At 40.0% G+C, this 23,129-nt stretch overlaps 2 protein-coding genes and 1 long non-coding RNA gene across 4 annotated transcripts in view; 1 reads left to right on the top strand and 2 right to left on the bottom strand.

Annotated features, from left to right (window-relative positions):
* RGL1 (ral guanine nucleotide dissociation stimulator like 1) overlaps nucleotides 1–23,129 on the top strand; it is a 257,821-nt gene that overhangs the window by 5,945 nt on the left and 228,747 nt on the right. The gene's annotated exons all lie outside the window — the stretch shown is intronic.
* APOBEC4 (apolipoprotein B mRNA editing enzyme catalytic polypeptide like 4) lies at nucleotides 3,461–4,837 on the bottom strand. The gene has a single exon (XM_006196031.2). The coding sequence runs from the start codon at nucleotides 4,601–4,603 to the stop codon at nucleotides 3,491–3,493; it is 1,113 nt and encodes a 370-aa protein (XP_006196093.2). The 5' UTR covers nucleotides 4,604–4,837; the 3' UTR covers nucleotides 3,461–3,490.
* Nucleotides 12,238–22,601, bottom strand: LOC116658620. The gene is made up of 3 exons (XR_004313815.1): nucleotides 22,592–22,601; nucleotides 13,491–13,493; nucleotides 12,238–12,519 (listed from the first exon to the last, which is right to left on the bottom strand). It is a non-coding gene; the product is annotated as an uncharacterized LOC116658620 (long non-coding RNA).

Below are 23,129 nucleotides of genomic sequence, written 5' to 3'. Positions count from 1 at the left end.
TGCCCATTGGTACATTGGTTTGGGCAGAATCACAGAAAAGCCACAGGACTGTTACTAAATAGATACCGATTTTTCCAGGTTTTGTAGTGAGTCCACACTGTAATTATTTTGAAAGGCATTAAGGTACAGTGACTAAGAACATGGGTTCTGGAGCTAGACCTCCTGGGTGTGACTCTCAACTCAGCCTTTACTGTTTGAGCAGTTGCTTAAGCTCTCGTTACTTGTAAAACAGGTGCTGTAATAATATCTACCTCATAGGGTTGTTGGGAGGATTAAATGAGTTAGCAATGTAAGTGCTTAGAAAAGTGCCTAGGCTTTTATTAAATGTTCAGTAGTAATATTTTTAATTAGTATAGATTACCATGTGGCTTTCCTTAAAATCCTTGGAAGGAAGATAAATAGCGTTCCATTTTGTGAGTTAAACTTTTTGGATTGCATACTCTATGAATCAAAAAAAATATCCAATAGCAGTTTGAAGTGGTAAGATTTGCTCCTAGGCTGGCAGGATTAGATTGTAGCTTGATGAAATGTTAACATCTATAGAAAATCAGTACTGGTCACGACAGGAGTTGGTTACCGAGGTTTGTGTTGCCCCCTACAGCCTTAGCCCACCTAAGCACTGGCCAGGGGCAGGTGCTCTTGTGCACATCCCATCATTTCATTCCAAGGGGCCGAAGTCTATCGGCCCAGTAGACAGAGTCTGATACCATCAAGCATTTGAATTACTTTAGGAACTCCTCCAATCCAGAAAGCAGCACTCCGATTATAGTCTGACTTCCCATGTGGCTTATTTACCGGGAGATGCTGTATAGGCTGGGCAGTTCGGATATCTGGTTTCATATCCAGTTGTAAATCTCACTGGAAATCAGTTAGCTTTCTGCTTTTATATGTAAATCTTGAGAGTTTTGGTAATCCAGGTCTGCCCCTGATTAATAAATCCAGTTTTTCTGTGTTGACCAAGCAGGTGGTTGAGCCTCAAAGGCAAGACCCAAACCCCGGACCATGTCTGATTCACCAAGGAAATACCCCCCTCCCCCTACTCGCATCCGCTTCTTGGGATATCCTCCCCTGCCTGTTTTAGCTCACCACACCACTGGCCGCTTTAATTTATTGACTTGTATCTTCTTTGCTGGGATTTCCATGTGTGTGGCGGCAGTTATGATTCTTTGATTTCGCCGTTGCCAGTTTGCTCAGGAGAGGTGGAGCATCCCAGCTTCTACTCTTCCCTACATTTCCGGGGCTGCCGGACACAACCGAGAACCCACTGGGTGCTGAGCAGCAAGACCTGATGACTGCATTGTAAGAGCCCACTCCACAGAGCTGTTGCTCTGCTGTGTGTCATCTTAGAGCAAAACGAGCTGAAGGCAACATTAAGGATGCGCTGGCTCATCGCTCTTATTTTACAGATGGGGAAATGGAGACTATTTGCCTAGGGCCATGTATCTCCATGTTCTTTAAACAGTCTCTTGTCTAAAGCTTGACTGTATTGGCCTGGACGCCTGATCTGTCAGTAATATTCTTCTTCCTAGCCTCACTCTTATCTAACGAGTTCAAACATTTATCTGCCAAAAGCACTGTTCTTTCCTACAGTTGTGGCAACAGTTTCCCCTTTGTTATATACTGCTAATATCCAGGCTCACGTTTGAAATACAAATTCGTCATAGATTTCAGACTGTTTCTAACTGGATCCTTTGTAGCATGATTGATACTGTGGTCTTTTTGACCACCTTGGTGATGGATTTCATAGTGACTAATTGGGTCTACTTTTTAAAGAAACATTTTTGAGGCACCCCCAAAGCAAGAAGTTTCACAGCTGGCCCCCACGCCCCTCGGACTTGCTGACGTTATTAGCTGAGTCACCCACCTGTATCTGTCTACTTTTATAATGATCAGATATGCTGAATTTGTGATATTGGGGTCTTTTTAAAAAAACTCTACATCCCAAATTGTAGACATATGATTTCATGATCTCATAATAAACTTGAACAGTGCCTCTTTAAATAATAATTACTACAAACTACATACATAGTATGATTATATTCTAATAAATCTATAAAAAATTTCAGGCTAACAGTAGAAATTGCTTTTCAAATTTGATTCGTATTTATTTTAATCACAATAGAAATTTCTATTCTAAACATTTTTCTTTTCTTTCTTTCCCCCTCCTCCTCCTTCTCCTGCATGGAGTATATAGTGTGCTCTGTTTTTTCTGCTAATGGCAAAACTATCTTATTAGCTTAGCATTACTTTTTACATATATTAAGAAAAAATTTAGTAGCAAGTTACACATGAATGCCCATTCTTCTTGTAGTGCATTTTTACATATTTCTAAGAGGGAAGTGAGGCAGCAAATATAATTAATTAAACATAAGCAAAAAGTGCTTTCATGTACAATCTCAGCATGTTGGTCAAGGAACACTTGGAAGTGTGTTGAGCAAGATTTTCAGAGAAGGTATAGCTATGCACTGGTGACATAGAAGGGGTCAGAAAAGAGGGAAGTAAAACAGGTCGTGCAGTGGGGTGCTGTATCAGAAAAAGGGGGGGTGGATGCTGGCCAAAAAAATGTTCATTGCATCTTTTTGGTTAAGCAGGCACTTGGCTGGAATGGAGAAGGAATGTTGGGGAACCATGATTGGTAATGTAATTGAGACTCAGATTCACAGCCTTGCTACCCAAATTTTGCCTGGATACTGTGTGAGACCCTAAGGGAAAAATCAAAGAGGGGAGAGAGAGAGAGTGCTTGACCTGTGAGAACTTAACAGTCCTACTGATGAGACAGGGCAACGGGAATCCTGAAAGCCAGTAAGAGTGGCTTGGATTTTATGTGGCGTGTGGTGGAAGGAGCATGTATCATCCTGGCTTTATCATCTGCTCGCGAGGGAAAGCTCAAAGTGAGCAGGTGGCTGGTTTCAAATATTAATTTTTGTAGCTATATCTAATCAATTAGCAAAAGAGCTTTCTCCATGTGAACTATTTTGAAGCACTTTAGGAAAAAAAATGAGCTGCCTAAAATCTTCTGTCCACGATTAACAATTCATGGAAAATCACTGGTATACTTTTGCAAACAGCACTTAATGTTAGTAACCTCAGGCTGTTTTCCAATTTTGCAGCAAATTTTTATACTGAAACCGATATAGGAAGCTATTTAGTCCCTGGGCTTTTTTTTAGTGGGAAGATGATGTGGGTAGTGTAGAGTAATGGCATTTCCTTTTCCACACCAGAATCTTAGCATGTTGCTAATGGCTTCATTTTGATATTGGCATGTTCAAAATAAAGGAGAGAGATCAAGTTGCTTATGGAAACGTTTTAGATTATGTTAAAAACAGTCTAGCTTTAAAAGAGTTGAGGTAATAAATAATTCAGGTTTTGCTTTTAGTGTATCAGTTATCTCCATCTTGGATCTGACCTAAGGGAGAAAGTTTCTAGATTTGTTATTGCCTAATGAAGTCCTTTGGTAGCAGTTTGATCTCCTGTTGTAGGAATGCAGATTTTATTTTTTCCCTTTCTTCTTCTTTTCATCTGTCTCTTTGATACTTGCAAACTGTTCTGTGATTTCTACTCTCTCCACTGGCATCCCAGTGGGAGACCTTCTGAGATCATTGGCTTCCTGGAATGACATTGGAGGCATGCTTAAGTGTCTTATGATATTCCTGGGTTTACGTGGGTTTTGTCCCATGTGGATTGGTGGTAGGTCCCTGAAAGGCACTAGCACGAAAACGACAGGAACCCTGGGGTCTAGGGTCAGATTGGGTTGCAGTCGTCCGCTTGTCACTTGGAAAGACTGCCTGGGAAAGACGTTGTTTACGGGGTGGCCCTCTAAAGCTGCCTGAGCTTTTATGTTCTGACTCTCTTTTGCCGGGGAGAGAACATCCATGAAATAGGGCTTCACACCTGTTATGGCATTGATTTCGCACTCATGGTGCCTGTCGGCCAGTGCTCTCCCGGTCAGGATGGGCTGGAAGACAGGCGATCCCAAGAGGGCACACACAAAGCTGTTGAGGAGAGAATGCCAAACCCCACCACTCACTGGGCTCACAGTGACCTGCGGCCATAAGCTGGCCAGGCTCCGGAGGGCTTCGCGGTTCCAGGCCGAGGCAGGAAATTCAGTCTCAGTGTGATAGAGCTGAGAAAAGTAAATACTAAGAGTGACATCTGGATACATGGTCAGGAAATTGTACATTTTGCTGGTGCAGCAGTGGTTAGCTTCGTCGCAAGGGGAGTTGTTGGAATACAGAATGATATGCCTGATGCCTTGGTGGTTGCGGACGGCCGAGTCCACGGCCGAGTCAAAATAGCCGTTCATCTCAGAGAGCATGGATTCTGCGTGGGTGTCATTCCCACTGCAACTGTTTGCATGGCCCTTCTGCACCAGGCTTCCAGGAGATGTTTTCAGTTCATAGAATGTGAGGTGTTTTGTTTGAGGATATACTGGCCCATAAGGGAATCCAAAAAGCTGGTAAAATTCTGTGTGGGGAACTCTCGCTTCCTCGCCCGTCCGAATGTGGTAAGGACAACTAGAGCAATCGAGAGAGAAGCTTCGCCAGCAATACGGTTTTACTGTTGTTCCGCGATTGGCTAGGAATTCCTCATATAAGGGCTCCATTGTTAGTTTTATTGTCTCCTAGCTGCAACCCTAAACAAGGAAGAGAAATTATACATAAAGCCAGTGCAGGAACAATGAAAGACAAGGCATTGATTTATTGAGCCATACGTTGCTTTAAAGGAAGTAACACTATAACTCCAGTAGCATCTTTGATTCTAAAAGATACTGATAGATTAGAAAGCTCAGGATTCCAGTCACGAGGATTAGACGAACCCTGGGCAGGAGATGGAAGAGAAAGACCTAATCATATACCTTTGCTTGTTTCATGGACTCCGAGGCAGTAGAGCTAATGGGCTAGCAGTGCAAGGTCTAGGAACAGACTGCCTTGTTTCAAATCCGGGCTCTGCCACTTACCAGCTTTGTGACTTTGGGCAAATTGTAGAACGTCTGGGAGCCACATACAGCTCCTTTGTAAAATGAGGTTAAGAATAGAACCTACCTCACAAGATTTGCTTGAGGATGGAATGATGGACTAAATATAAAATGCTTTATTATGTGCCTGACATATATTAAGGACTCAGTACATATTAGCTCTCGGTAGCAGCAGTGTAAGTACTTGGGTTATCTACATGATTTTCTATTTTTTTTATTATTTATTTATTTATAGATGATTTTTTTTTAAATGAAAGTCCAAAGAAATAAGCAGGGGTTTTGCATTTTACTTACTATGCTCTTCCTTTGTCTCTTTTCTGAATATGAAAGTGTCTAACACATCGTGCAAAGGTTTTGAATGTGCTTACATTTAAAATCAACCATTTCTTCAAATTATTGGCGATAAGTTGGAGGTGGTTATCCTTTAGGGATCATAGGCTCTCTTTTGCTTAATAGAGACTTCTTATAGAAGTGTCATTTGCTTATTTTTTGGGTTGTGAACTCATTCATTGACCTTTGAGAGTTTTATTTCCAGTGGGTGGGTCTTGTTAGAGCATTTTGGAAACTACTGTTCTGGAAGGCAAAGAGATAATTCTTTGGGACAGTTCAAACAAGTAATTTCTTGAATGTTAAGCCCCCAAAGTTGAGATCTTTAAGAAATGGTTTTTCCTTTAAAAAATATTCCTTCAGTTATCGTTGTTACCAAGCGGTAACTCTGGGCATTATGATATAGTTTTAGGAACATTTTAAAGTGACTTTTTATTTATACAGGTATTGCATGTTTCTTGTAGAATATTTTTTTTTTAAATAGTGATGCATGCAGAAAATAAAAACTCATACCAGTTTGTGTCAGTTTACATTCCCATCACTTTTTTTTCTGTATATGTGTATTTTTTATTGAAGTATGGTCAGTTTACAACGTTGTGTCAGTTTCTGGTGTGCAGCACAGTGCTTCAGTCACACGTGCGCACTCGTAACCTTCCCATCACTGTTAACAGTCTTTTCCCCCAGGCCTTTGCATGTATGTTCGCGATGCATAGCATAATTAAATCATGTTTCATACTTTGCCCTTTCACTTAGTATTATGTCATGAGGATTCCCCCATGAGAGCAAAAATTCTTCAAAAAACACAATATTCAGTTCTTTTATCACGTAACTATCACAGCCAGGTTCTTGCCTCTTATAAACAGTACTTTGGTGAACATTTCTGTAAATAAATCATTCACATCTCCAATTCTTTAATGCGGGCCACTAGACATTGTATTGTTAGATCAAGCTTTGCTGGGCGGCTGCCTAGGAAGGTGTACCAGTTTCCTCCACTCTCTCCCCGTGCTGTCTATCAAGCCCTTTATCTGTTCGAGGAATGAGCGTCTGTATCTCTTTATGATTATAATTTGTACGTTTCCCATTCCTAGTGAGGCCGAATGCTTTTTCACATGGGTATTGGTCTATAGTGTTTATTCTTCTGTGAAATATATGTGACCCCTTACCATTTTTTTGTTTGCAGTTGTTCTGATTGATTTGCAATGATTCCTTATGTGTTTAAGAATATTAGCTGTCATATTTGTTGCAAATATTTCACCTGGTTTATGGAGCCTTTTAATTATGCTGATGGTATTTTTTTGGTTTTTTTGGGGGGGTCATTAGGTCTATTTTTTTATTTATTATTAGTTTTAAAATTTATATATATATAAAGTTTTGTTTAATGGAGAGACTGGGGATTGAACCCAGGACCTCACGCATGCTAGGCGTGCACTCCACCACTGAGCTATACCATCCCTGCCGATGGTATTTTTAACTGCACCAAATTTTACATTTTTATGTGGTCTAATTACCATTAGTTATGATTTATTTTCTACTATTTTGTTTAGAAAAGACTTCCCTATCAGAGAGGAGTTGAAGTATTCCTCAGATTTTCTTATAGTATATGTGGTTTTTACATTTAACTCTTTGTCCAGGCAGCGAAATGGAGAAAGCAGAAAATTTAAGAGAGAAACTGACCACTGCAACAAAATGTATTTCTCACTTTTTGAAATGTAATTTATCATCTCAAAAGTGTTTATAGCCTCTCCTGTGGAAGCACTTTGATCAACTTCTGCCTTCCTCCACCCAGGGCACCCAGTCATTGCTGCATTTGATCCGGCCTGATCTCTGGGCTGAAACCTGCCAGGCTCCTTGGCTTATCCTGTCCTGGGCAGGAAATGCTTTAGGAGCCTCAGTGCAGCTGTGGAGGGGATGTGACTTTACCCATGTCACCATTACCCTAATGGTTAATGTCGCTGCAGTAACTCTGGGCACCACGTACCCATCAAATAACCTCTGTCATTTCAACTTAGTCCATGTGCCTGGGTGTTTGCCTCAGTTTCCTCCTTAAGTGCTACAGTCTTCTGATGCAACCGGATTCCTGCCCTGAGGCTTCCTAGACTTTGCACAGCTTTTCCTTGGGATCCCGGACCCTTTCCTGCTTAGCCCTTGGCGATGGACTGATCACCTGGACCCTGACACCATCTTCTGCTTGATCCAGAGGGTTGTTTTCTCGTTAGATCTGCTCCTCTTTCAGCCTTATTCACGAGACTGGATCTCTCTGAATAACAAAACTTGCTGAAACCAAGCCCAAAGTCTCACTCTCTTTTGAATATTGTGCCCTGAATGTGCTCTGCCTTTGGGCGGCACACCTGATACCCAGGTTACAACTCAAATTACAGTTTCAGCTCACCTACAGAAAATTTACAGATTGATTTGGCTAAAATGTTATAGAAACTATACCAATAGGCCCTTTCTGCCTTTATTTTTTTGCGGGGGGTGGGTATGGAGATAACTATATATGATGGTTCCAGAATTAGCCTTTTGGGAAGGAGAATTCTTTGTGTTTTCAAGATAAAAGCAGTATGGAAACTCCTAGTTGCCTTTCTGAGCACTCCTTCCTTTGCATCCTTCCCCTACGGCTGTTTTAGCCACGAATGGTGTGTCATTACTGTCTTAAAGGCGATCTTGAGGTCTAGTGGCTTTCTTATGTGATGGCGGGAGTTTTGGAGTTTCATTTTTGTGGGTGGCTTTTCAGCGTTATCTAACTGTGGTTCCCTCTTGGCAAGTCTTCACTTTTTCAGAGGGTCTATCTAAAGGTTGTTCTTTCATCACCCCCATCTGATGGGGAGGCAGGAAAGAACTCCTTTCCCCTTTGACCTCTTACAGAATTTGTGGTTTATGTCATCAGTTTGCCACTGATGGCAGACTGTCTTGTCTTGTTCACTTCTGGTGTCTGCCCTTGCATTCTCTCCTAACCAGACAGAGACATGCCCTGTTTAGCCCAGGGGCTACCTCGGGAACCTCGACTGGTTCACAGGCCAGGTTGGCTAAGATCTGTGTCCCCACCATCCTGTGTCCCTGCCACGTAGTCATTTCCTTCTGCTTTGTGTGTGCTTGGGAAATGCATGTTGCTCACGGTGCGGCAGACCTGCTGGCAGTGAGAAGTGCAGCTCTGCAGAACCCAGCGCCTCACATCGGTTGTGAGTGGTCCCGGGGGCTGCGGCCGTGGGAAGACAGCCTTCCTTAGTTTAACATAAATGAGCCATACATGAGAGCGATCTGCTTTCTCCCCACCCAGCGAGGACTTAGTGAGTACTGGTAAAGCACAGTTTGCACTGGAGTAGTTGGAAAATGGAGTGTGCCCTTCCCAATCTGGGTGCAATCTGTTAGCAGCTAAAAACAAATGTTAGCGGTTATAATTACCATCATGTTGTCTTCAGGCTTGGATCACATTGCAGGTGTTCTAGGAGACGGTCCATTTCCTTTTTTTCCCTCCTTAAAGTCCCATGCCCTGTTTCAGGTAGCTTCAGAGGGCACTTGTGCTGTAAAGATTCACCCCCTGTATCGGACTACTTCGCAGTTTGTGCCCGTCAGCCCCTTTGAACTTGGCTGTCCTGAGTTAGAAAGACTTTGCTGAGGTGTGGCTGCCTCTGAGAACACTGTTGAATTGGTGCCATGGTAACGTTTGCAAAGTAGCTCCTGCTAGGATACAGCTCTGACACTTCGTACTTCATTTGCATTTCAAACCACCTGTTCCAAGGATGAAAATATACATGAATGCATAGTCCATTCTGCATAAGAGCGTAATATCTGACTGTGCAAGTGAACATGTTGGGGTTTTTTCTCCCTCGGGCTGTGAGAGTCAAGTTCTGAGGTCGGCGCCTTTGTCCTGATGCAGACGAGGTGCCCGGCTTGGTGTGTGGACAAGATTTGTTGGTTCTGTTGCCTGCAGAGGGGCCAGGGCCCCTCCTAGGGAGGCTCGCCCTTCTGTGAGAGGGAGCAGAGACTCGACTTCCCCAAAGGGAGGCGCTTTCTCCTAACAGGCCCACAGTTCCTGAAGGGGGAGTCTTTATTTTGTCCAAACCTGGGTTGTTAGTATGGACTGGCAGCTTCCCTCCCCTTACTGGTTCCCTGGGAGATTCTTGCTATTAATACGGGTGTGGCTCACTCCAGTTTAAGACAGGCTTTGCCCCTGGATGGTCTGTGGTCCTTCCCCAGTGGCTGATGGAAGAGCCACTCACCCTCTGCATCCTTTCCCCCAACCCCTTCATCTCCACACCATCTCCTAAGACACCAGGCATGTAGATGGTCACGATTCATTGTGCCCACCCTCCTCTGCCTCGGCCCACTTGAATGAGGGTGTGGTGATCAGTATTCTGTTGTATCTTTCTGTGAGTTACCGCCGCAAGTGCTTAAGCCTATACATTACTCTAAAAGTAACCCAGCAGGGAGGATGGAAGCCCCTAGAGGGCGCCCTGCAGCTCCGTCAGCACTTGATTTGTTTCTCATAGTCAAACTTCAGTCCCCAAAACAGCCACCGCCTTTCCTCCTCCCCTCTAGGGGACTCTTTCTGGCTTAAGTATTTGTGCTGACCTCTGTGCCTCTGAAGGGTCTCAGCGTCTCATCAGCTCCTCGGCTGGCTGATTTCAGGGACGTTTCCCTTCACGCTGTCTTTGGTGCATGCTGGCTCTATTGCATCCCATTCCTTCCCCACCGTTCGTCACTGATCGTGCCCTCTGTCCTCACTTCTTGCCTCCATTTTCTTCTCCTAACCCAGTGAACTGGTAAATATAAAACCTAAAGTTGATGCTTAAATTTCACCTTTTATTTAATCTTAATAAATTATATTCCACTTGAAAATATGACCTGAAAAACGAGCCTCTATCCACTAGCATACTTACCAGTTGTGTTTTAGGGTAATTTTAGAGATAGACAATCCTGAGTGGCCAAACGGTTTTTAAAACAGCTCTGCCAAGGTGTCACAGACAAATAAAAAGTGTGCATATTTAGGGTGCACAGCTTGATCTTTTGATGTACTTGTGTACTGTGAAATGACCACAACAATAAAGCTAATTAACATATCAATCACTTCGTATAGTTATCTTTTTTGGAGGGGGTGTGCAAGAACACTTAAGATCTACTCTCTTGGCAAATGTCAAGTGTACAATAGAGAATTGTTAGTTGCAGTCACCATGCTGCGATCTCCAGAGCTCGCTCATCTTGCATAACTGAAACTTTGTACCCTTTGACCAGCCTCACTCCATTTCTCCCTCTCCCCAGGCCATGGCAATCGTCATTCTCCCCTATGCTTCTCTGAGCTTGACTTAGATTCCACACATAAATGAGATCATGCAGTATTTGTCTTTCTGTGTCTTGTTCATTTCACTTAACATAATGTCCTCTAGGTTTATTCATGTTGTTGCAAATGGCAGGATTTCCTTTTTAAAGATTGAATCATATTCCATTGTATGTATATACCACATTATTTATCCATTCATCTGTCGATGGACATTTAGGTTGTTCCCATGTCTTGACTGTTGTAAATAATTCTGAAATGAATAAGGAGTGCAAATATCTCTTTGTGATCCTGATTCCAGTTCTTTTAGATAAATACCCAGAAGTGGGATTGCTGGATCACATGGTAATTCTATGTTTAATTTTTTGAGGAACCTCTGTACTGTACTCCATAACGGCTGTACCAGATTACGTTCCCACCAGCAGCGCACAAGGATTCTCTTTTCCACATCCTCACCAACACTTGTCATCTCTTGTCATTTTGGTGATAGCTATCATAACACGTGTGAGATGATATCTCCTTGTGGTTTTGATTTGCATTTTCCTGATGATTTAATGATGTTTGAACACTTTTTCATATACCTATTGGTCATTTATGTCTTTTGAGAAATGTCTATTCAAGTCCTTTGCCTTTTTATAAATCAGATCTTTTTTTTTCTGTTGAGTTGTATGCTTTCCTCATATATTTTGAACATTAACCCCTTATCAGATATGTTGTTTGCTAATATTGCTTGCCTTTCTGTAGGTTGCCTTTTTACTCTAAGTTCCCTTTGCTGTGCAGAAGCTTTTTAATTTGATGTGGTCCCACTTGTCTGTTTTTGCTTTTGATGCCTACACATTTGGTGTCTTATTTAAAAAAAATCACCTCTAATATCAATGGCAAGAGCTTTTCCCCTATGTTTTTTTCTAGTAGTTTTATGGTTTAGGCTTTTGCATTTAAGTCTTTACTCCATTTTGAGTTGATTTTTGTATACGGTGTGAGGTGTGTCTAATTTCATTCTTTTGCATGAGCCATCATTTTTTAAGCTACTGTTTTTTACATCTGTTAGGTGTAAGAGAACTCTAAAGGAAGATTTACTTGGCAAAGCTTCATTTAGGTTGCACAGAATGACTTTTGAAACTGAATTTAGTCACAAAGAAACAAAAGACCTTGATCATGGAGTTCCCACTCACAGTTCTTGTTGCTAAGTTGTCGTTTACTGGAAGGAAGCACTGTAGAAACATCCAGCATCACAGACTTCTTTCTTCTATCTTCCTGTGTCAACTCGCCATGTTTCATCTTTATTCAAATGAGTTATAATATATATTATCTTTATAAAAGTAATATGAAGTTACAATGAACAAGCTTTAAAAGGCCAAATTCTCCTACACTGATACCTGTTTCTAAAAGACATTTAGTTTAGTTGTAAATTAAAACTTAGTTCCCACCTATATCCAATTTGAGACATATCCAAGATGGCTTGTGTTGTGTTGTGTTGGCTTGCATAGCTAGTTGCTGCATAGAAGGCGACTTTCTCTTTGAGTGGCAAGAAGTAAAACAATTTCTATTTTATTGCTAAAATATTTTACTTTTATTTGAATGTATATAATTAATTATATAATTCCAATTAATAATTCATTGCTTTCGTAGTTTTGTTGACACTGAATAAATTCATAATGCCTACATTCGTGTAGAAGTAACAAACTACTCAAAAAAAAGGAACGGAAGAGACAAAGCAAACATGACATAAAGAAGAGCAGAGAATTCAGTAGATTTCATGGGGCTCACTATAGAATTAGGTGGGAAGGATAACTGTTTGGGTTCAGAGGAAAGGGAGACGAAGAAGCAGAGGATGCATCTTCTAACGTGGGGTCATAGGAATGGCCGCACGGTGGCAGCACAGACTCAGGAGCAGGAGACTTTCTGTTGGCTCACCCTTAGTTTGCTAAAACCACACTTTTTTCTCAGAATTCCTCCATGCTGGTTTCCCCCGTTATCCTAGGGAAACACCAACAAATGTTCAAAATCAAAGGTCATTCCTAAAACAAGCTGAGAAAAAGTGCAGGATAAGGCACCGTCTTTACTCCCAGACTCTGAATAAATGCTCTAGAAAAGGTTTCCAACCATCTGTAAGGAAGAACCAATGTAAGTTTCCAAATCATCATCCACTAATAATTTTGTAAAATTTAATGAAAATTATTGTATTAGAATGAACCAAAAAGACATTGAAATAGTAAGCTTATTTTTAAAATAATTAGTTCAACAGATATAAACAGATCAACATACAAAAATTTTAAAATTAACATTTACTAAATAGAAACAGAACCCTTGTTTATGTTTGCTTTTATTGCTTCAGCTTTTGATGTCATATTCAAGAAGTCATCGCCAAGACCAATGTTATGAAGCTTTGCTCTGTGTTTTCTTCTAGGAGTTTTATAGTATCAGGTCTTCAGTCTTTAATCTATTTTGAGGGTGTGTGTGTGTGTGTGTGTGTGTGTGTATGTGTGTGGTATATGATAGGGTCCCATTTCTGCATGTGGATATCCAGTTTTCCTAACACCATTTGTTGAAAAGACGGTCTCCTCCCCATTGTGTAGACTTGGCACCCTTGTCAGAGATCATTTGACTGTATGTGTGTGGGTTTATTTTGGGGCTCTCCATCCTGTCCTGTTGGTCTGTATGCTGTCTTTATGTAAATATAAACAGAACAAACCTAATGCAGAAAATAAAGAGAAAAGAATTACCACAACTATACATGTCGTTTATTGAAAGCATATGTACAGATGATTAATATAGAGAATTACTATTACTATATTCTATAATTAAATGAAAAAAATATGAAGGATGTAGTTAACCTTTATATTCAGTGCCCTATATATGTACATTTTGTGGACATCATGTATATCCATTTAAAAATTTTTTATTGTGACCAACTTGCTTCTTGTTTGTTACTCTAGCTAATCTGGATTCACCTGATAATAACACTGTTTGCAGCATATAATGTATATCCAGACTGTTTCTGTCTGTTATAATAGCATCGTAATAGAGAAAGCCAGTTTCAAGAGGAGGAGATCTTAAAGCAATTTCACTAGCTCAAGATACTCATTTTTAATGTTTTTTACTAAAATTTTTCCCATTTATATATGTATTTATTTTACAATGTCATATTTTAAAAATTGAAGTATAGTTGATATACAATATTATGTGTTACAGGTATACAATATAGTGATTCACAATTTTTAAAGTTTATACTCCATTTATAGTTATTATAAAATATTGGCTACATTTCCCCATGTTGCACAGCACATCCTTGTAGCTTGTTTTATACCTGATGGTTTGTACCTCTTAATCCTCCCCCTCCGTCTTGCCCCTCCCTGTTCCTCTCCCCACTGATAACCACCAGTTCCTTGTCTACAGCTGCGAGTCTGTCTCTTTTCTGTTACATTCACTGGTTTGTTGTATTTTTTCAGATTCCACCTGTAAGTGATATCTTACAGTATTTGTCTTTCTCTGTCTGACTTATTTCACCCAGCGTAATGCCCTCCAAGTCCATCCATGCTGTGCACCGGAAACTAATACAACATTTTAAATCAACTGTACTTTAATTAAAAAGCAAACAACCAACCCACCCATTTAAAATATGGGCAGAAGAACTGAACATTTTTCCAAAGGAAGAAATGCAGATGGCCAACAGGAACATGAAAAGCTGCTCAACATCACCGCTATCAGGGAAATGCAAACCAAAATCACAATGAGACACCATCTCACACTTGTCAGAAAGGCCATCATCAGAAAGAACAAAAATAACAAATGTTGTCGAAGATGTGGAGAGAAGGGAACCCCTGTATACTGTTGGTGGGAATGCAGTCGGTGCAGCCATTATGGAAAACAGTATGGAGGTTTCTCAAAAACCTCAAAATAGAACCCCCATGTGGCCCAGCAACTGCACTCCTGGGCATATATCTGAGAAAAACAAAAACATTTATTAAAAAAGATACATACTCACCCTGCTACTGACAGCAGCATTATTTATAATTGCCAAGACATGGAAGCATCCTAAGTGCACATCAATAGATAAATGGATAAAGAAGATGCAGTGTACATATGCAATGGAACACAACTCACCCATGAAAAAGAAGGATATTTTGCCATTTGCTGCCCTTGATTCACTTTTTTTTTTTTCACTACAAAAACCAGAATTTTATAACTGGTGCAAACATTTCCATTGCATCAAAAACAGCAAAATACCTCGAAATAAACTTAGTTTATTTTGACTTTTCAGTCATCTGCTACTGAAAAACATGTTGCATTTCTTCCTTGCTTGGAAATATTAAGATTATTAACATAGCAAAGATTTCAAATAGGCAAGTCTGGCTGTCTAATACATGTCTTTAAAAAGTTAGACCGAAATTGGTTTCTTATCCATCTGAGTTTAGCTCTGAGTTTAATCAACATCCAAACATTCTCTACAGAGCTTTTTTCCTAGATAACCGTTGTACGTAGCGTACAATTACTGGTTGATGGTAAGATTCCATACTATCACATGAAGAGTATAATCTCAAACGTAGTATAATCTCAAGCCTCTGTGTAATTCATAATCTTTACTGTGTCGCTGAGCACATTACTTATTTCTGCTGACTTTTTTTTCATAGTAAGATTTTCTCGATGAAGGAAGCAGTGTGTTGCTTTACGTTCTGGCTCAAGCTCCTTAATCTGAGCATTGACTATAGAACCTTCTGTACAAGGTTTAAACTCCAAATCACATTTTCTGATACAGATCATACAAGGTCATACCAAATTTCTAGAAAAGTTTCTAAATACTTTCAATTTCTAAACTGATCTCTTCACACTGGTAGCAGTTGGTGGACAGATTCAGCTTTGAGAGATGTTGCTTCCGTGTACTTCAGTCCACTTAAGTCACTATTGGGTAGTGATCCTACTTAACTAAGTTCACTGAATTGTATTTAGGTTATTTCCTCTGTCTAGCTTATAATACAAATGACGAAGAATTTAAATGAAAATTACATTGAAAAAAAAGATTAACACTTTACAATTTTAATTTTATTTATTTATTTTTAATGGAGGTACTGGGGGTTGAACCCAGGACCTCATACATGCTAAGCATGCGCTCTGCTGCTGAGCTCTACCCTCCCACTCACATTTGTTGAATAAAGATGGACATTTACTGAATGCTTACTCTGTGACAAAAAGTTTATGTGCCTTACATCCTTAAGAAGTGGCTGTTGTTACAGTTTCTATTTTACAGAAAAAAAAAGGAACAGGTTCAGAGTGTGTAATGCTCAAGATAACATAGGTCATATTCAATGAAGCTGGGATTCGAGCACTGTACAACTCTTTTCTTTATGTCATCATCTCTCCCTCATATCTTACTTTTGAGAGCAAGAAGAAAATAATTTTGAATTCATGATCTTAAGATAAATGGGAAAAAATCATATTTCAAAAGTGCGACAATAACAAAGTTAACAGAGAAGAAAATGTGGGGAAAGTGTGTTATGAAAAAATGATAAATATGTGTAGGAAAACAGCTGAAAATGTTGGCAAGAGGAAAGAAATTGTAGAAATCAACTTCACTAGGTATAATTTACATATAATAAAATGCACTCATTTCAAGTGTACAGTTTTATGAATTTTGACAGATGTATATACTCTTGTTACCATCATTACAATAAAATTAGAGACCATTTCCATCAATCCCTAATTTCCCCCGCATCCCTTCCTTTCTCATCAGTCACCCTCCCCCACAGCTCTAGGGAAGTATTACCTACATGTTGTTACTAGAGACTAGATTTGTTTTTCCAAAGTTTTGCATAAATGTGTTCATGAAGTGTGAACCCGGGAATCTTTCGATGATTGCTTAGCGTAATGTTTTTAAGATTCATCTGGGTGGTTATGTATAGTTTGTTCCTTTTTAACATTGAGTACTGTTCCATTGCCTAGATGTACTATAATTCATGTGTTCATCTGCTGAGGGACGTATGTATTGTTTCTAGTTTTGGGCGATTATGAAAAAAGTTGCTCTGAACATGCATGTCCAAGTCTTCGTATGGGACATATGTTTCTCTCTTTTGGGCAAATACTTAAGAGTGGAATTGCTAGGCTGTGTGACAAATGCATCTCGACTTTCTAAGAACTGCCAAACTGTTCTCCAAAGTGCTTTATTATTTTATATTTCCACTAGCAACTAATGAGCATTCCAGTTACTCCACATCCTTGCCGACACTGGGTATTGTCAGTGAAAGGAAGTATTTAGCATATCGACTTAGAAAGACTAGTTTCTTTTACACTTGCCTTTGTCAGGAAGGGAATGAATAGTGGATAAGATTCTGTAGTACTTCTGTTTCTTCATTTGGATAGCTAATGCCCGGTACACCTCCCAGGGTACCGTACTTAGCGGGAAATTTGATACTTAGCTTATCATTGCTTTCAGCTCCTCTTGACCCAGTCTCTTCCAAATAAAGTCACAGATAGTGCTGAGCGGAGCTCAATTCAATCTTCTCCCTCAATTAGGACAGAGTATGTGGCACTTGAGGGAAAAGAGTATGGTCACAGGCTCAAGAGGAGAGATGTGGAGCTCTGAAAACCCTCCAAGAGCTTGCTCTTGGGAAGTCTATGGAGTCTAACTGCTGTTAGATATAGATGTATATTTTTCAGTCCTACAATACTGTTTTGACTATTAGATAAGTTTCAGGTGTATGGCATTATAATTCAACAGACTGTGTACACTGCAAAGTGATCACCACCACAAGTCTGATTTCCAGCCATCTTTGTACAGTTGACCCTCTTCACCCCACTTCACCCCTCACCCCTTTCCCCTCTGGTAACCACTAATCTGATCTCTGTATCAATATGTTTGTTTTTGTTTTGTTTGTTCATTCGTTTTGGTTTCTTAGATTCCACATATGAATGAAATCATATCTGACTTATTTCTATCTGACTTATTTCACTTAGCATAATACCTTCAGCGTCCATCCATGTTGTAGCAAATGATAGGATTTCATTCTTTTTTATGGCTGAGTAATATTCCATTGTGTATATATGCTACATCTTTTTTATCCATTTATCACTGATGGACATTTTGGTTGTTTCCATATCTTGGCTATTGCGTATTATGCTTCAGTGAACATAGGAGTGCATATATCTTTTTGAATTCATATTTTTGCATTCTTCAGATAAATACCATGAAGTAGAATAGCTGGGTCATATGGTAGTTCTATTATTAGTTTTTTGGAGGGATTTCCATTTACTGTTTTCCATAGTGGCTGCACCAATATACAGTCCCACCAACAGTGTACGAGGGTTCTCTTTTCTTCGTATCCTCTCCAACACTTGTTATTCCTTTTCTTTTCAATAATAACCATTCTAACAAGTGTGAGGTGATATCTCATTGTGGTTTTGATTTGCTCTTTATAGATAATTTACCTTTACATTGATGACTTTTAAGACACTTTCTTTGCCTTTCATATTTTATAATTTCCAATGAGATGTATCTAGGTATGGATTTAATTTTATTTATCCTGCTTGAAACTCAAATTTGGTAATTCTTGTTTCTCAGTAATTCTGGAAAATACTCAGCCATTATCTCTTAAAATTTTTTTGATAAAGATTTTATTTGGAAATAGTTTTAAACTTTTAAGAAAGTTGTAAAAGTAAAGATAGTTACAAGGAGCACTCCTAGACCTTGTGTCCAGATTTGCCTATGTAGATCTGCTTTGCCAGTTTTACTCTGTGAAAGCTCTTTTATTCTTTCTCTCTGTCTTGCTCTCTCTATTTTTTTCTGAACTATTTTAGGTCAGTCATTATCTCTTTATATACTGTACTCCTCCATTTTCTCTTCTTTCAGAACATGGACTAAATATTTATTGAACCTTCTCATTTATCCTATGTTTTGTCTTATAATTCCAAGTACTCATCTTTTAAGGCCACATTTGGGGATTTTTTCCAGATCAATCATCTAGGTCTCCACATTTTTTTTTTTTACAGGTCTGTTAATCTGCTGTTTAACTCACTTACTGAGTTTTTTAAAATCAATGAATATATTTATCTTTTCTAGAATTTTATTTTGTGCCTGTATTTCCCTTCATTTTCTTATTTTTGATTTATTCATCTTTAATTATTTTAAATGCTCTTACTGTATAGTCTAACAAATACTTCCATTATCTTTATCTAAAGTTCTTAGGAGTTTAACTTTGTTTGCTGTTGTTGTTGTTATTATTTCTGCCCGTTCTTACTTATAGAGGATTTTATCCTTTGGGAGTTGTAAAATTCTGTTTTCTAAGTCATGCTTGGTGGGGATCCTGTGTGGCCTGCACTGAAGGCATCTGTCTCTAGAGCAGTGGTTCTCAATCTTTGCTGCACATTAGAATCACCTAGTAAGCCTTTAAAAATTAGGATGACAGGTTGAGCCTCAGACCAGTTAACTCCGCTACTCTGGATGTTTGAGACTGAGGCATTGGTGTTTTTCAAGCTCCACAATCAAGGTTGAGAAGCACTGCTCCAGAGAGAATTTGCCTTTAATTTTTACAGGCATGAGGAGTGTGTATCCTGCCCTCAATCACTTTAATATTAATTTCTCAGCTCTAGATTCCTGAACTACATAGGTAGAATAATTTTTTTAACAGTAGAGAGACATTTTTAATAGAGAATATCAGCATACTAATTTGATTCTTTTTAATTTTTTTTGGTTTGTTTTTTTCTAACTTCATTGAGGAATAACTGACAAATATAATTATATATATTTAAAGTGTAAAGCATGATGATTTTATACATGTATACATTGTAGAATGATTTCCCAATATCAAGCTAATTAACACATCTGTCACTTCATGTAATTAACTTTTTTTGAATTGAGTTGTAGTCAGTTTACAGTGTGTCAGTTTCTGGTGCGCAGCACAATGCTTCAGTCCTACATGAATATACATATATTCACTTTCATATTCATTTTCACCATGAGCTACTACAAGATGCTGAATGTATTTCCCTGTGCCACACAGTATAAACTTGTTTATTCTGTACATACCTGTCAGTATCTACAAATCTCGAACTCCCAGTTTATCCCTTCCCAACCCCCTCCCTACTGGCAACCACAGGTCCGTATTCTATGCCTGTGAGTCTGTTTCTGTTTTATATGTAAGTTCATTTGTCTTTTTTTTTAGGTTCCACATATAAGTGATATCAAATGGTATTTTTCATTCTCTTTCTGACAAACTTCACTTAGAATGACATTCTCCAGGGCCATCCATGTTGCTGCAAATGGGATTATTTTATCATTTTTTATGGCTGAGTAGTATTCCATGGTATAAATATACCACACCTTCTTTATCCAGTCATCTGTCGATGGACACGTAGGTTGTTTCCGTGTCTTGGCTATTGTAAATCGTGCTGCTATGAACATTGGGGTGCAGGTGTCTTTTGGATAGATGCCCAGAAGTGGGATTGCTGAGTATTATGGCAAGTCTATTTTTAGTCTTTTGAGGAATCTCCATACTGTTTTCCACAGTGGCTGCACCAAACTGCATTCCCACCAACAGTGTAGGAGGGTTCCCTTTTCTCCACAGCCTCTCCAGCATTTATCATTTAACTTTTTGTGTGTGTGCGTGTGGTGAAAATGCTTAAGATCTACTCTTAGCAACTTTCAAGTATATAACAAGTATACAATAATATATTATTAACTATTGTCACCATTCTGTACATTAGATTCTTAAAACTTGTAAGTGAAAGTTTGGACCCTTTGACCTACATCTTCCCATTTACTTCTCACTTTAACCCTTGGAAACCACCATTTTATGCTCTTTCTATAAAATCAGGTTTTTTGGTTTTGGTTTATTGTTTTAGATTCCTCATATAAGTAATACCCTATAGTGTCTGTCTTTCTCTACTGTCTGGCTTATTTCACTTAGCATAATGCCTTCCAGTTTTATCCATATTGTAAATGGCAGGATTTCCTTTTTTATGGCCAGGTAATTTTCCATTATATATATTATACCACATTTTCTTTATCCATTCATCTGTTGATGGGCATCTAGGTTGTTTGTGTGTGTTGACTATTGTGAATAGTGCTGTAGTGAACATGGGACTGCAGATATCTCTTCAAGTTACTGATTTCAGTTTCTCTGGGTATATACTTAGGGGTTGGATTGTTGGATCATAAGGTAGTTCTATTTTTAATTTTTTGAAGAACCACTATACTCTTGTCATAATGGCTATACCAGTTAACACTTCCACCAACAGTGTGTAATGTTCACTTTTCTCCACATTCTCACCAATGTTTGTTAACTTTGACCTTTTTGATAATTGCTATCTTAGCAGATGTGAGATGATATCTCATTATGGTTTAAATTTGCATTTCCCTAATGATTAGTGGTGTTGAACACCTTTTCATGTACCTTTTGGGCATCTGGAAAAAAATACCTATTCATGTCCTTTATCCATTTTTAATTGGATTATTTGTTTGTTTTTTTTTGCTGTTGAGTTATGTAAGTTATTTATATATTTTTGATATTAAACCCTTATGTATATGGTTTGGAAATATTTTCTCTTTCTGTAGGTTGCTTTTTCAATTTATTGTTTGTTGTTTTTGCTGCGCAGAAGCTTTTTAGTTTGATGTAGTCCATTTGTTTATTTTTGGCTTTTATGCTCTTGGTGTCTAATCCAAAAAATCATTGCTAAAATCAATGTCAAGGAGCTTTCTCCCTATATTTTCTTCTAGGAGTTTTATGGTTTCAAGTTTCATATTTACATCTTTAATACATTTCATGTTAACTTTTATGAGCGGTGTAAGATAAGGGATCCAGTTTTATTCTTTTACATGTGGATATCCAGTTTTCCCAGAATCATTTGTTGAAAAGACTGTCTTTCCCAATTCTGTGTTTTTGGTGTCCTTGTCAAAGATTAGTTGACTGTAGAGAGTGCTAGGATGGCTGAGTAGAGGGACTCACAGCTTTCCCTCTCCCACAAATACACCAAGAATTACATCTACAGACCCACTGAACTGCACAGAACACCTACTGAACTTTGGTAGAGTGTCTCTCACTTCAAAATACAGGAGAATTTCTCACAAAAACTGATAGGACAAAAAAGAAAAAGAAAGAAAGGAAATTGGTATGAGACCTGTCCTGTGGGGAGGGAGCAGCAAAGGAAGAAAGGCACCCTCACACTGGGATGCCCCCTCTCCAGCTGGGAAGTCAGTGGGGACAGAAGTGGAGCGTCTGAGGCTTGGAGGAGAAAGTGGCAGCCACTTGGCAGACAGAACTAAGAGAAACTAGCACAGAGGGTCCCTGTGATCCCCGGCCCTAGACATGAGCTGGCAGGGTTGGGCTGGGACTGGCTGCTGGAGATGGGTGAGGAGCCCGGGGCTCACTGCACAGAGGCAGCCTTGGGGGACTGGAGGGTGGTGTGAGCTCTGGCTGGGAGTGTGTGTGGAACAGAACAGCCTGGGACCCCCATAAAAAAGTACCACTGCTGGTGTGCATGGGGGGAGGGGCGCAGTGCAGCTGCGCCGTAGCTGCTGTCTCTGCTTGGCTCCGTTATTGGTGCGTCCTCTCAAGAAGAGAGGGGAGGTTTGGTCATAGCCATTGCATCGCTGCTGTGCAGCTCTGGGATGAAGGCGGGACTGAAACCTGAATCCACACCCAGGGGTTCTGCAACTTCACAGGTGCAACTGAGGTTTGTTTACAGCGGTAGGCAGAGGGGGTGGATTTGCACTGCTGATGCCTTTGTGGAACCAGGTCTCCGGGATGCACAGGCAGCAAGTAGAATTCTGGCACATGTGGGAGCAAGTACGGGCGCAGCACTTACGACAGGCCATCCTGTCCACAGGGGCGGGGTCGGGGTCTGCGCCGACCCTGCGGTGCACCTCGGGTTCCGGCATGTGACTGCACTCTCACTGCAGTAGGTCATTGCGCCTGACACTGGCGGATCTGCACTGGTGGCTCTGTAGGGGCAGAACCTGGGGGACACCAGAGCAGGCGGCTGACATTCCCACAGCTACGGTAGGGATAAGGACACTGTCAACAAACAGTACTTTGTAAGCCCACATAAGTGACAGACGGCACCACAGAGGGCACTGCCCAGCGGACATCTCCTGTGGAGGTACACTCAGTGACTCTTATTCCCAGCCGAAGTGCTTCAGCCCCACTTACCACATACCACAGCTCAGAAACAGGTCTGGAAGCCTTTATTCCAGCAACAGGGGAGCAGATCTGGCCCCTGTCAGGGCTGTGACAACCACAGAACGTAAAAGGAGGCCCCAGTCAGCAATAAGAGTCAAGGCAGGCTCTGATCACCACACTACCAACCACTCAGAGGAATAACAGCCAACACACACAGAAGAAAGACATGGCAACCGTCCATACTAAGGACAGCCCTCTTGACAAAACTATTAGATGCACAGTCTACACAGGAATGCTCCCACATTACAAAAAAACAGCCCTTCAAGACCACAGTAGATGACTGATACTCCTGAATTATCCATAGAGCCGGAGAAATGTAAGTAAAATGAAGAAGAAGAGGAACCACTCCCAATTAAAAGAACAAGAGAAGTCCCCTGAAAGAACA

This window comes from Camelus ferus, chromosome 21, assembly GCF_009834535.1.
Source record: "Camelus ferus isolate YT-003-E chromosome 21, BCGSAC_Cfer_1.0, whole genome shotgun sequence".
Classification (NCBI taxonomy): domain Eukaryota; kingdom Metazoa; phylum Chordata; class Mammalia; order Artiodactyla; family Camelidae; genus Camelus; species Camelus ferus.
This window is presented reverse-complemented; position numbering and strand designations above follow the sequence as displayed.

Bases quoted from the DNA above. Each gene is read 5' to 3' on its own strand.
- APOBEC4 (XM_006196031.2), bottom strand. From the start codon at position 4,603: ATGGAGCCCTTATATGAGGAATTCCTAGCCAATCGCGGAACAACAGTA.